This window comes from Archocentrus centrarchus, chromosome 23, assembly GCF_007364275.1.
Source record: "Archocentrus centrarchus isolate MPI-CPG fArcCen1 chromosome 23, fArcCen1, whole genome shotgun sequence".
NCBI lineage: Eukaryota > Metazoa > Chordata > Actinopteri > Cichliformes > Cichlidae > Archocentrus > Archocentrus centrarchus.
In genome coordinates, this window is record NC_044368.1 from 19677984 (window position 1) to 19692605 (window position 14622).

Consider the following 14622-nt stretch of genomic DNA (forward strand, 5'->3'; position numbering starts at 1 on the left):
ATCCTCACACACAAATACTGTTTTTCTTGCATTCTAAAACAATATCAGTGCAGTCATTCGGCTTTCTAAACCATGGCTAGAGAGAGTACACAATTTCCTACAAATACACAGTCGATGTAGTGGACAATTGAGGAATGATAACTGCAGACATACAGTACCAGTCAAAAGTTTGGACACACTTATGGGTGCACATGGATTGTACTTGTTCTTCTGCATGAATGTCTTAGTAGATTTTGAGCAGTGTTTAGGGTCGTTGTCTTATTGAAGTATCCAGCCCCGGCGCAATTTCAACTTTGTCACTGATTCTTGAACATTGTTCTCAATGTTGCTGATATTGACTGGAATCCATGCAACCCTCAACTTTAACAAGATTCCCAGTAGCTGCACTGGCCACACAGCCCCACAGCATGATGGGACCACACCAAATGTTACTGTGGGTACCAAGTGTTTGTCTTGGAATGCTGTGTTCTTTTTCCACAATGCATACCGCCCCTTGTTATGTCCAAATAACTCAGTTTTAGTTTCATCAGTCCACAGCACCTTATTCCAAAATGAACCTGGCCTGTCCAAATGAGCTTTAGCAGACCTCAGTGACTCTGTTTGTGGTGTGTGTGTGCAGAAAAGACTTCTTCTGCATTACTCTCCCATACAGCCTCTCCTTGTGCAAAGTGTGCTGAATAGTTGAATGATGCACAGTGACACCATCTGCAGCAAGATGATGTTGTAGGTCTTTGGAGCTGCTCTGTGGGTTGACTATGACTGTTCTCACATCCTTCGCCTCTGCCTATCTGAGATTTTTCTTGACCTGCCACTTCGGGCCTTAACTAGAACTGTGCCTGTGGTCTTCCATTTCCTCACTATGTTCCTCACAGTGGAAACTGACAGCTGAAATCTCTGAGAGAGCTTTGTGGATCCTTCCCCTAAAACAATCTTTGTTTTCAGGTTATTTGAGAGTTGTTTTGAGGCTCCCATGTTGCCACTCTTCAGAGAAGATGCAAAGAGGAGAAACACTTGCAATTGGCCACCTTAACCCTTTCTCATAATTGGATTCACCTGTGTATGTAGGTCAAGGGTCAATGAGCTTACAAAACAAATTTTGTGTTCCAATAATTAGTGCTAAAGGTATTCAAATCAATAAAACGACAAGGGTGCCCAAACTTATGCACCTGCCTAATTTTGATTAAATAATTATTGCACACTTTCTGTAAATCCTATAAACTTCATTTCACTTCTCAAATATCACTGTGTTCGTCTGCTGTATGATATATTTAACTGAAACTGCTGATCTGAACAACCAATGATTTATAAAGGAAAATCATGAAAATTATCAGGGTGCCCAAACTTTTGCATACCACTGTAGTTACAGCTCCTAAAGCTCACTAGGACCATTTTGTACTTTCCTCCCTCATTTGCTCCAGTTGTTCCCTCAGACCCTGGTACTTCTATAATTTCTCATGTTCCTTCTTTCTGATGTTTCTGTCTGCTGAGATTTCAACATATGAGGGCTTAAATACACAGGGGGAACCAAGAGATGAACCTAATTTAATGACACAGAGCGGAAGCAAAACTGAACACAACGCACATGTGACAAGATGTTGGCACCGAGCAGAGAACAGAGACTTGATGAGACACAGGAGAGACAGCAAAGGCAGGGAAAACTGAAACTCTAGAACTAAAATGCAAGAAACTAGAGCTTGGGCATAAATCCAAAATATATTTACAAGAACATAGAAAATCATAATAATGAACTCTTTAACTAAAGACAATATAAACTCCAAATGGCCAGAACTAAGAACAAACTAAACTGAGAAATAGAAATAATTTAACAATACATAACTTCAAAGACCTGAACATACAAAATGCTGTGCAACAGACCCAAGATTATGATAAAATATTGAATTTGTCAGTGAAACATTTTGAAATAAATACAGTTTTTTTAAAAAATACTTTTGTTTTCATTTTTTTAAATTTTGTTCTTAGTCAGTGTTTTGCTTTGTGTTTGTTAGGTTTAGATTTGAACTTGGTTAAAAGCTCATGGTTTGACTTCAAATAGACCAACAGACACAATACGAGGCAGAGGAGAAGCTCCATTTTTGGGCTACAAGGTAACAAGTTCCACCCTGTGGAATGTGTTTTCTACACTATCTAATGTGTTTTAAAAAGACGTGACAGTAGAACACAAAAGCTTAAATGCCAATTAAATAGCATTTAAATGGCAACTAGATTACAAATTACTCAGTGAAACATTACAAACATGTATATACATGCTTTTAATGTTTCACTGAGTAATTTGTTTCTAAGATTACTGGGGCTGAGTACAAGAACTTCAGTTTTATCTGAATTTAGAAGCAGGAAATTAGAGGTCATCCAGGCCTTTATGTCTTTGGGTGGCTGTAGCTCAGCAGGTAGAGCAGGTCACCTACTGATCAGAAGGTCAGCGGCTCGATTCCTGGCTACTCCAGGCTACATGCCAATGTATCCTTGGGCAAGATACTTAACCCCAAGTTGCTCTCCGACGCAACCATTGCAGTGTGAATGTGTGTGGATGTTAGATAATTAAAGCACTTAGTGCTTGTATGAATGGGTATCCATGGGTAAATGTAAAATGTGTTGTGTAAGTGCTTTGAGTGCTCAGACTGAGTAGAAAAGTGATATATATGAACTAGTCCATATATATACATTTTTTTTTCTCTCAGAATATGGTTTTTGTTTAGTTGGAAATATTCTGGGTTTTTATTCAGTTGCATTCCTCAGTCTAACTGCTAAGAAGGCAAAAACTATGTTCATGAAGTGTTCAAGGATAAAGGTGAAGCAAATGTTCAGAAAATCCCTTCACTGTACAAAAGGGGTTAGGAAGTAATTCCCCTGACACTAAAAAAAAGATGCTAAAATGGTACATGAAACAGTCATATTACCTTGTACATGTCTTCGTATTTCAAAAAGAGGACATTGGAATCCATACGGTGTTCCCAAAATTCCTGAACATGTTCAAACCAGGAGCCATATCCCACTGTGGGGGAAAAGAGGAAAACCAGTGAGATATAGGGACTTGGGAAAACAGCACAGGGGTTCTGTGAATATATAGAATAGGATGGAAGGTCAGAATCCTCTAGTAAATGATATACTTACGCTTGTCATTCATGAAGCGCCGGCAGAACTCCTGGAAGGTTCCCCGGTAGCTCATGGTCCTGAGAGAGCGGTGAAACTGGTAGTAGGACACTACCAAGTCTTTAGGGTTCCGAGCCATGTAGATCACCTGAAAGAGAGAAACCACAACATACTCACTGTAAATAGGCGCAATAGATTACCTCTGTGCAGTTCTACTGTAAAGAAACATTCTTGTTGAATCTCCTTGTTGACTTTTCCTTTTTTTCAGATAAAAAAAACTCGTAGAGAACTAACCTTAGCCTCTCCATTGTGCATGGCTGTAGGGAGGAATCGGTAGGGAAGATGGCTTTTGATCAGACGAGGCGATGTCAGCTCCTGTGAAAGGACACAGAAAGTAAATCTCACCACATCCTGCAGAACACTTGTGCAACTCTGTAAATTTGACCAAAGAATCTGTGGCTACATCATGATTGAACTTTTTGACTGTCAGTCAGCAGAATGTCTCAAATAACATCTCCCTCAAAAATGATCCTGAAACAGAAGTTCCTGCAATAAAAACCTTACTGACGCCACATTAGATAATTACTACTGGTGGTGGAATTAATCCAAACCAAGCAACAGCTTGGTAGGCAATACCAATACCAATACTACAGCATCAACATTAAAAAATTAATTACATTAATTAATTATTAATTCCTAAAGCTATAGGAATAAACAGATAGATGAATATGAAGAATCTATATCCAAGGGCCAAGATTTTTTACTTTCAGGTTTCCATTTGTAGTCTCAGTTCAACTGACCAATCATGTTCGAGCAGGCTTTAGCTACATGCAAATAAAAAGTCCATATGGAGAGTAAAAGTGTGATTTCATTTGCAGAAATGCAATGTTCAAACTTTTCTGATGATTTAGCTTTTTATAAACTTTTCTAATTTATCTGCATTCATAAGCAAAGACAGATGCACAGAAAAGCGAGTTTTGAACCAGTTATCCGTTACTGAAAAATTAGCAGATGCCCCAAGAGGTTAATCTTGTCTGGAGCCTCAGTCCCAAGTCAGGTAAGGTACAGTGAATGCTACTGTGACATCAGTCGCTCACTGTACCTGTATGATATCCAGCCCAGGTTGTGGGTATTCTAAGACAGGCAGCTGTTCATCAATGTTCATAAGGCCGATCTCATCAGGGTCTGCTCCCTGACTCACTAAATATACAACTTCCTGAAGTAGACTGGTGCCTGCAAGGACAGAAAAGACAGTCAGCAGACAACAAGAAAACTCAAACTGCAGCAAGAGAACAATGAAAGTTGCTGGGCCCACAGCTGATGAGCTCAGATCCAAATTTCTCACTAGGTACTGCAGCAGTGATTTTGCCTCAGGGCACCATATGACAAGTGTGTACACGAGCATACAGTACCTGTGGTTCTTACTAAGTGGAAAGCCTATGTTTGCATTATTATTAGATACAAAAAATCATTGTATGAAGACCAGGGCTTTCTTTTATACAGAAATCAGAACATTTGCTCTCTATGCCAATATGGAGAGTCCAGAGATGATAAACGTAAAGTATTTGGATGTTTTTATAATGATCTGTTTTGAAGTTATTGTGCATATTATGAAAAGTTTCTCTCATACAGCAGTGTTAATTAGCAAAAAAGCTTTTAGTGACCAAATTTAGAAATTTGCACAGATTCAATGGAAGATAGCAAACTTACTCTAAATAAATGATAACATTTCTTTATGCTTGATAGATTTTATTATACAATAGTTTGTTAAGGCAGCTTGTGCTACTTTCCTCTTGTGGCCTACAAAATGAGTTCAGGTAGCTTTAAAAATACTCCTGTGATAAAGGACATTTTCAGAATCATTTAACAAAGAGGTTTAAAATCAGCACAGAAGAACTGCGACATGTGTAAGTAACATAATTAAACAATGAAGCTCAACTACACACTGATTGGGCACTTTGACAATAGTGGCCCCAAACATCTGGTCAGTTTTTTGGATCATGTTCTGATTCTTCAGTAAAATTAGAAACATTTTCATTATATGAAACAACAGATACAAAAATAAATAAATACTTTAATTACATATTCAAATGCCTAATTAAATGTTACTAAACTTAAATAACAAAAGTATTTATAATGGTCAAGTATAGAAGACCCAACTGCTCTTTGAGGTCTTAATTCAGCCTTAAGAACAAAAGTGTTCGATGACTCAGTGGGTCAAATATAAAGTCTGATCATTTACACTGCAGCCTTTTAATCCCCAGTCACAAAACAGAACCCTTCTCACATTATTAATGTCTTATTTGTTACTGTGCCAATGATTTGTGGGCTTCTGACTCTTTTGGTTTGCAGATATTCTTTAATGTGTCAGTCCAGTCTGACATCCGACACACTTTCACAGGCAAAAAATGGTGCACTCTGATAGGTTGCTATCAAATCAGACCAGATGAACCTTGAAGGACACCTCTTCATTAAGCAATGGGAAAAGTCAGAGTGTTAACACAGTACAATCAACTCTTCCCTAAAGGCTTGCCAGTGTTCTACATTACAGGGTGATGTGAACAAGACTGACTGCTCACACTTAAGAGGGAAAAATGTGAATGGCCTGAAGATAACCACATGCTCGCTTTGAAATTTCATTAACTGCATAAAAATTTTTTTTTTTTTTTTTTGGGGGTGGGGGGGGGGGGGGGGGTGGGGGGGTGGGGGGTGTCAGTTTTCCTGTAAAAGATTTCTCATTCTAAAAGAGAAAATTTATTACACATTAGTACCAGTTATGGAGTGTTTCACTTATGAAAGATTCGGTTGTGTTTGATACATGAAAAAAAAAAACATGTGGCTTACTAATAAAAGTTTTTTTTTAAAAAAAGAAACTGTACTAGATGCTTGGGATAAAAAGATTAACAGTGAATAATGTTGTCACATAACTCTAAGACTCAAACAAACGTTAGGGTCACTTTGAAAAACTTTAAAAAACTGTTTTGATCTAATATAACAAAGAACAATGGAAAACATTCATCAGAGATAATAGGGGTTCTGCTAATAAAAAGTCATAAAGAAATAATTTTACCAAAATGATAACGACTTTCATTTGCCTGAATTGGATGGTTAAATCAGTCTCAATATGAATGCAGACTCTGACCCAGAGGCTTCCCTCTAATATAATATAAACTGACATTGTGAAAGACTAAAACTGGAGCCCATCATGTGACTGGATCGCAGCAGCAGCAATGAGACGATGAGTTCTTGGGACATACAAATGATTAAACTAGATCCTCATTTTCATGTCAATAAGGACGCCATTCTGTTGTATGAAAACAAGGAGTCATGTTGTCATACAGCAACTGCTAACAGAACGGTTGTTCTGTTATGATGACAACACATTTAATGGCCATGTTTTTAAGTTCAGCACATTTGGAGCATAGTTTTGACTTTGTCGTGTACATATCAGCTGGGACTGACACATCATATATTACATTATCTTTGCTTGTAAATAGGATTTTTTTTCTGGGCACATTTTGTTGTATTTTGATAATTTGGAAATCAAATATATCACGATGCATATATAACAGGAGGTCCTTCTTTTAATTTCCAATTCTGTCCTTGATTATAAGTTTAGTGTGAATATTGTATTTCGTAGTTTCACTTTACATATTTTTTAATGGGAGACTTTAATATTGGATTCCCAGAAAGCTGATGGAACTGACAGAGTCAGATTAAATAAAGAAATATTAAATCAATGCAGCAGAGACTGAGACAGTCTCTAAATGGACGGAGCATACATCTGCAGACTACTCAGGAGCAGCTTGCAGACTCTCCCTGCCCACGACTTTCAAACTCTATTACCTGCTGTTTATAAGGCAAATTTACATACATACAGTGTATAACAAAAGTGAGTACACCCCCCACATGTCTGCAGATATTTAAGTATATCTTTTCATGGAACAATACTGACAAAATGACACTTTGACACAATGAAAAGTAGTCTGTGTGCAGCTTATATAACAGTCTTCATGTAGAGCAACAATTTGTCTTTTAAGGTCCTCAGAGAGTTCTTTGCCATGAGGTGCCATGTTGGAACTTTCAGTGTCCAGTATGAGAGAGTGTGAGAGCTGTACTACAAAATTGAACACACCTGCTCCCTATGCACACCTGCGACCTGGTAACACTAACGAGTCACATGACATTTTGGAGGGGAAATGACAAGCAGTGCTCAATTTGGACATTTAGTCTTTTAGGGGTGTACTCACTTTTGTTGCTGCTGGTTTAGACATTAATGGCTGTAAATTGAGTTATTTTGAGGGAAGAATAAATTTACACTGTTATATAAGCTGCACACAGACTGCTTTTCATTGTGTCAAAGTGTCATTTTGTCAGTGTTGTCCCATGAAAAGATCTACTTAAATATCTGCAGAAAGATGAGGGGTGTACTCACTTTTGTGATACACTGTAAAATTTAAAGTGAAATGGACTTTTACAAACATGTAGGTGTTCTGTCTCTATTCTTTGAGGCAGTCCGTGTGTCCTGTAGTAACCCTTTTAACTAACACTGCTGAGGTTTGGTTAGGGCTAGGTATCCTTTAAGGTAAAGTAAGCCTACTTTGTTAATTGGAAACTGTCATCATGGTTGCAATTGTAAAATGGAGAGATACACAAAATCATTTGTACCCACAACCATCAAGTTTTTCAACTCTTGTAAGAACAGCAGATGAGCTATATCAGACACATGAATTTCCCTCTGGGATCCATAAAGTTATTCTTATATGGTTAAAGCAGTTCTGTGAAACCTTAGAAAATCACCTAATTTGGGGAGTTATATTACTGTCCATTCAAATATTGGCAATAAAAATAGTTTAAAATATGAAAAAAATTACCTAAAGTATATCTAAGGACAGTCATGGCTAAAAGAAACACTAGTTTTTAATTTAAAAAGGGAAACAAAGTCCCTGGTAAAAGTTCTCCTGATTACACCAACTTTGTGGCTTTATAAAAGCACAAGGGTACTGTGGTATCGTAGATGTTTAATTGTTCTTACATATTTGCTTTCTGCACGAGTATTTGTTATTTGATGTTGTCAGCAATATGTGTTAATGCTGCAGTAACATTGAGCCCAGTAGGGGGCAGACTGAGACTATTATAAGCATTGATGTAACTGTGTTCTTGAGTAGAACAAGCGTGCCAAAAAGAAGATGTCTGCCGCTCGTACAGTGTTATGTGTGCATGTTGGTCTGCTGGGTCATTAAAGTGAGATCAAGCTGAATATGAATGATTATTTCCTGAAGATGTTACATCTTTTTGGCGACGAGGATTACTCAGAAGAGAAGTAAAACAAAAAGAGTGACGGGAGCCTGCGACAGGTTTGGCTAAAAGACAGAGGGAGAGAGAGCGGGGATACGAAGAGGAAACATGGCTACAATCGGTACGTTGGCACCGTACGATCCCAAAAGCCAAACGTGGGATGAGTACAGTGAAATACTGGAGCAGTTTTTCGCAGCTAATGGGATTACTAACGCAGACAGGCAAAAGGCAATATTAATAAGTGTCGTTGGAGCATCGACCTACAGCCTGATGCGTAACCTTCTCAGCCCAGCCAAGCCAAAGGACAAAACTTTCCAAGAGCTTGTAACTCTGATGAAAAACCACTTTGAACCAAAGCCCAGTGAAATTGTGCAAAGGTACAAATTTGATTCCCGCAACCGCAAGCCCAGTGAAACTGTCATGGAGTACGTGGCCGAGCTGCGTCGCTTAGCGCAGGATTGTAACTATGGCAACACGTTGCAACAGAGGCTGAGAGACCGGAACGTCTGCGGAATTAATGACGACAGAATTCAGAGGCGTCTCCTGTCAGAAACAGACCTCACGTTTGACAAGGCTCTGTCAATCGCTGTGTCACTGGAGACCGTAAATAAAAATGCCCAGGACCTACGGACCTCAGGTGCGACAGCAAAATGTTTCAGCGTCACCCGAGGGTCGCAGGAGGCTCGTACATTTAAAGGAGAAAGCAGAGAGTGTTATCGATGCAAAGGAACCAATCACACAGCAGCCAACTGTAAGTACAAACAAGAAAAATGTTATGTTTGTGGCAAAGTAGGCCACATAACAAGAGCATGTAGGAACAAAGCTAAACAGAACCAGAAGAAGTATGGACTAAAAACTGAAAAGACAGACAAAAAGCAGAGTTCACACTACCATTCTCACAAAGTTCATGAGATAGGTGATGGAAGTAAAAGTGAGAGCTCAGAAGAGGACTCATTCACACTTAACTGTATCAAGTGTATCCAAGAGCATCAGAGTAAACTGTACAGATTAGGGCGGCGGAGTGCAGTGCACCTGAGAAAAGTAGACCCCTACACTGTGGATATGGAACTTAATGATCAAGTTTTAACCTTTGAAATTGATACTGGATGCTGCCTAACAGTTACAAATGAACAGACTTGGAAATGCTGCAAACTCCCCAGCCTGAGGCCTGCCAAAATCAAGCTGGAATCATACACAGGGGATCCTGTGAAGGTGATTGGTGTAACAGCTGTCAGAGTCAGGTACAAGCAGCAGAGGAAAACACTGCCCCTTGTGGTGGTCGAAGGGGACGGCCCCAGCTTGCTAGGACGAGGCTGGCTAGAGGAAATACACCTGGACTGGAGAGAAATCAAAAACAAACACAAAGCTAAGAAGGTGCACCAGGTAAAGACAACAGAAAATAACACACTACAGCAAGTTTTAAGCAAACATGAGGATGTGTTCAAAGAGGAGTTGGGCACCCTGAAAGGCACAAAAGCAACCATTCATGTAAAACGGGATGCTACCCCACGATTTTTCCGTCCACGATCAGTTCCGTTTGCCATGCGAGCAAAAGTAGATGAGGAAATAGACCGACTGCTAAAAGAAAACATAATCTCACCTGTGAAATATGCTGAATGGGCGGCACCTGTTGTGCCGATTCTGAAGCCTATAGGGACAGTAAGGTTGTGTGGAGACTACAAGCTTACTGTAAACACAGTAGCTTCTCTGGAACAGTATCCAATACCCAGAGTGGAGGACCTGTTTGCTGCACTTTCTGGAGGAAAGCAGTTCTCAAAACTGGATATGAGCCACGCTTACCAGCAAATACTCCTGGATGACAAGTCCAAAAAGTATGTGACAGTGAACACACACCGGGGGCTGTTCACATATAACAGACTGCCTTTTGGAGTGGCTTCTGCTCCAGCCATTTTCCAGAGGACCATGGAAGGCCTTTTGAAAGGGATACCCCTAGTGGCTGTGTATTTAGATGACATTTTGGTGAGCGGGGTGAATGAGGCAGATCATCTAAAGAACCTGGATGAGGTGTTGGTCAGGTTGAAAGAGGCAGGCTTACGATTGAAAAGAAGTAAGTGTGTCTTCATGCAAAATGACGTGGAGTACTTGGGGCACAAAGTGGATGCACAGGGGCTGCACCCTGTAGAAAAGAAAGTTAAAGCCATCATGGACGCTCCTACTCCTACAAGTGTCACAGAACTCAAAGCATACTTAGGTTTGCTAAACTATTACAACAAGTTCCTTCCCAATCTGGCAACACTGCTGGCCCCCCTGCATGAACTCTTAAGGAAGGACATGCGTTGGACATGGCAAAAGAAGCAAGAAGAAGCTTTTCAGAAATCAAAGGCTCTGTTGAACTCAGCAGATGTGTTGGTTCATTACTCAGCAGACCAAGAGTTAATTCTCTCTTGTGACGCATCTCCATACGGTGTGGGCGCCGTTTTGTCACACAAGATGAATGATGGCAGTGAAAGACCCCTGGGGTTCATGTCACGCACACTCTCTCCAGCTGAAAAGAGATATTCTCAGCTTGACAAAGAAGGTTTGGCTGTAATGTTTGGCATCCAGAAATTCCACAAATATTTGTATGGTCGAGTCTTCACTATTTATACAGACCATAAGCCCCTGATTTCTCTTTTCAACATGAAGAAGCCTATACCACAGATGGGCTCACCAAGAGTGCAAAGATGGGCTGTGACATTGAGTGCCTATGAGTACCACATTGTGTACAAACCTGGAAAACACCATGCAAATGCGGATGCGCTTAGCAGATTACCTGTACCAGACACGGCCCCTGAAAAAGAGATGACAGAACAAGTCTTAATGATGGATGTATTAGATGACACACTTGTGGACACCACACAGCTCAAACGCTGGACAGCTAAGGATATCATCTTGTCCCAAGTTCATGAGTATACCTTAAAGGGCTGGCCGGCACAGACCGATACTCGCTTCAAACCATATCAACAAAGAAAAATGGAACTGAGTGTGAGGGATGGATGTGTGCTCTGGGGAGCTAGAGTAATTATCCCCACCAAAGGCAGAGACAAAATACTGAAACTTCTGCACCAGACTCACACAGGCATGTCAAAGATGAAGGGCCTGGCAAGGTCATATGTATGGTGGCCGGGGATGGATGAGAGTATCGAAAGAGAGGTACAGTCATGTGACGAGTGTCAAAAACACCACAAATCACCACCCACTGCACCATTACACCCCTGGGAATGGCCAGAATCACCGTGGTCAAGGATTCATGTGGATTATGCAGGGCCATTCTTAGGTGAAATGTTTCTCCTCATTGTGGATGCTCATTCTAAATGGATGGACATTTACCCAGTGAAATCGCCTACATCACAGGCTACCATCGAGAAACTGAGACAGAGTTTCAGTGTGTTCGGTCTGCCGAAAATGTTGGTATCAGACAATGGAACATGTTTCACAAGTGCTGAATTTGCGACATTCATGAAGCGAAATGGAATTGATCATGTGAGATCAGCACCTTTTCATCCATCTTCCAATGGCCTGGCAGAGAGGGCAGTCCAGACCTTCAAGGAGGGGATGAAGAAAGTAAAAGGTGACACACTGCAAACAAGACTGTCAAGATTTCTGTTCAGTTATCGCATTACGCCGCATGCAACAACAGGCTTGTCACCAGCGGAGTTGATGATGTCTCGGAGACTCAGATCAGCTTTTGACCTGCTCATGCCTGATGTAAAAACCAAAGTGCAGCAAAAACAACTGAAACAGAAAGAGAGTCATGACACAAAGAAGAAACTGAGAAGTTTTGCACCAGGAGACAAGGTGTTCATCAGAAACTACTCCTACGGTCCAAAGTGGATCCCAGCTGTTATCTTGAGCTCATCAGGTCCTGTGTCATACACTGTCACCATTGGAAATGGTCAAACCCTGAAACGACATGTGGATCAGGTGAGATCCAGATTAAAAGACACTGTCCCAAGTGAACTAGACACAGAGGGGGAACCGGGACCTGACACAGACTCGGGCTCCCACAACTGCTTACCCACCATAATGGACACAACTTCACAAGCCTTGTCATGTGATCCTCAGGAGCTGCCACCTGCTCCAAACATCCAGGCTCAGCCTGATGCACCAGCTGCGCCTGAGGTGCGACGTTCTCAGCGAGAGAGACGTTCACCTGTGCATCTCAAAGACTTTGTTAGATAGAGACTTTTTTCTTGGAGAAGTTATGTGCTCTAAGTTCACAGATGTTTCTTTGTAGTAAAAAAAAAAAAGAAAAAATATATATAATATTGTTCTATGTTGGTGTATATTATACTGCCACTGTTTAACGTTTCAGACAAGTACAAGCTGTCAACTTGAAGGGGAGGAGATGTGGTATCGTAGATGTTTAATTGTTCTTACATATTTGCTTTCTGCACGAGTATTTGTTATTTGATGTTGTCAGCAATATGTGTTAATGCTGCAGTAACATTGAGCCCAGTAGGGGGCAGACTGAGACTATTATAAGCATTGATGTAACTGTGTTCTTGAGTAGAACAAGCGTGCCAAAAAGAAGATGTCTGCCGCTCGTACAGTGTTATGTGTGCATGTTGGTCTGCTGGGTCATTAAAGTGAGATCAAGCTGAATATGAATGATTATTTCCTGAAGATGTTACATCTTTTTGGCGACGAGGATTACTCAGAAGAGAAGTAAAACAAAAAGAGTGACGGGAGCCTGCGACAGGTTTGGCTAAAAGACAGAGGGAGATCAAGCTGAATATGAATGATTATTTCCTGAAGATGTTACAGGTACAGTACAGTATATCACTCGTGGGGAGACATGAAATCGAGTGTATGCTGCTGTTAAAACAGACATAGGCAATATCACATCTCTCACCCCTTCTCTTTAGTTATAGAATGCTGCTAATCCCATTGGCCAAGGCAGTCACATGTAAGGCAGTAGCATCATAGCGCTGCAGCATCCCAGCCATGTGGTCTGACATGTGCTTTCTTTCTTCTATGCACCAAAAGACTGCAGATATACAGGGGTTGGACAATGAAACTGAAACACCTGTCATTTTAGTGTGGGAGGTTTCATGGCTAAATTGGACCAGCCTGGTGGCCAGTCTTCATTAATTACACATTGCACCAGTAAGAGCAGAGTGTGAAGGTCCAATTAGCAGGGTAAGAGCACAGTTTTGCTCAAAATATTGCAATGCACACAACATTATGGGTGACATACCAGAGTTCAAAAGAGGACAGATTGCTGGTGCACGTCTTGCTGGTGCATCTGTGACCAAGACAGCAAGTCTTTGTGATGTATCAAGAGCCACGGTATCCAGGCTAATGTCAGCATACCACCAAGAAGGACGAACAACATCCAACAGGATTAACTGTGGACGCAAGAGGAAGCTGTCTGAAAGGGATGTTGTGGTCTAAAACCAGGTGTTTCAGTTTCATTGTCCAACCCCTGTACAAAGCTTGTTGAAGCATCGACCATGAAGACTGCCAGGATGTATAAAGTCACCACCGGTTACAATAAATATTTAAAGTGGACATAAAATTGCAGAAAAGCTCAGGGGAGGCCAGTTGCATGCCAAGGACATCAAGTTCAGACCAAGCATTCAGTGTTTTGGTGTACAAATGTGAGAGTTCATTCTCGATCCTGCTTTGATAAACTCATGAAAGCGAGCATTCTTGGCATCTGTAACTGATGTTTCCAATAATTTTAGCACTGGTGACCTTAACAAATGTCACTGGCTGTGACCCAGGACGAAAACACTGCTTTGAAATCCTTTCTTAAACCAGCACAAACATATTGCTTCAGTAATGTGTTTGCATTGGGAGTGTTTGTAATTTTTGGGCCATTTTTAAATACATTTTAAAAATAAACTAACTAAAGGCAGGATGTGTTGAATTTGTAGAATTTAAATAACTTGTATTGTGACTGATTGATTTAAAAATATACTGGAAACAACACACTGAATCAAAAAATAAGTTTGGTGTTGAAACATTGGGTGGATCAGTAAGATCTGAGATGGCATCTCTTCCTCTAAAGGGGCTCTGTGGCTTACATCTATTCTATCCATGCATGTTTGCATATGCATAGGTGCATACAGGACCTTCAAAGCAGCAAAACAAATATGGAAACTAAACTGTAAATTTAAGAAGTAACACTTAATTGCAAATATTTTCATAGACTGCACTGGATTCAGGCTAAGAAAGGGAAAATATGAATTCATGTTTTCTCTTGTCCTT

At 40.4% G+C, this 14622-nt stretch overlaps 1 protein-coding gene across 1 annotated transcript in view; it reads right to left on the minus strand.

Moving 5' to 3' along the window:
• The window catches only part of sult4a1 (sulfotransferase family 4A, member 1), a 28926-nt gene that overhangs the window by 12492 nt on the left and 1812 nt on the right, over positions 1-14622 (minus strand). Inside the window, exons 2-5 of the mRNA XM_030720451.1 lie at positions 4211-4341; positions 3403-3483; positions 3130-3256; positions 2916-3010 (exon numbers count right to left, since the gene is read on the minus strand). Coding sequence (XP_030576311.1) covers positions 2916-3010; positions 3130-3256; positions 3403-3483; positions 4211-4341 — 434 coding nt within the window. The remainder of the gene's footprint in view (positions 1-2915; positions 3011-3129; positions 3257-3402; positions 3484-4210; positions 4342-14622) is intronic.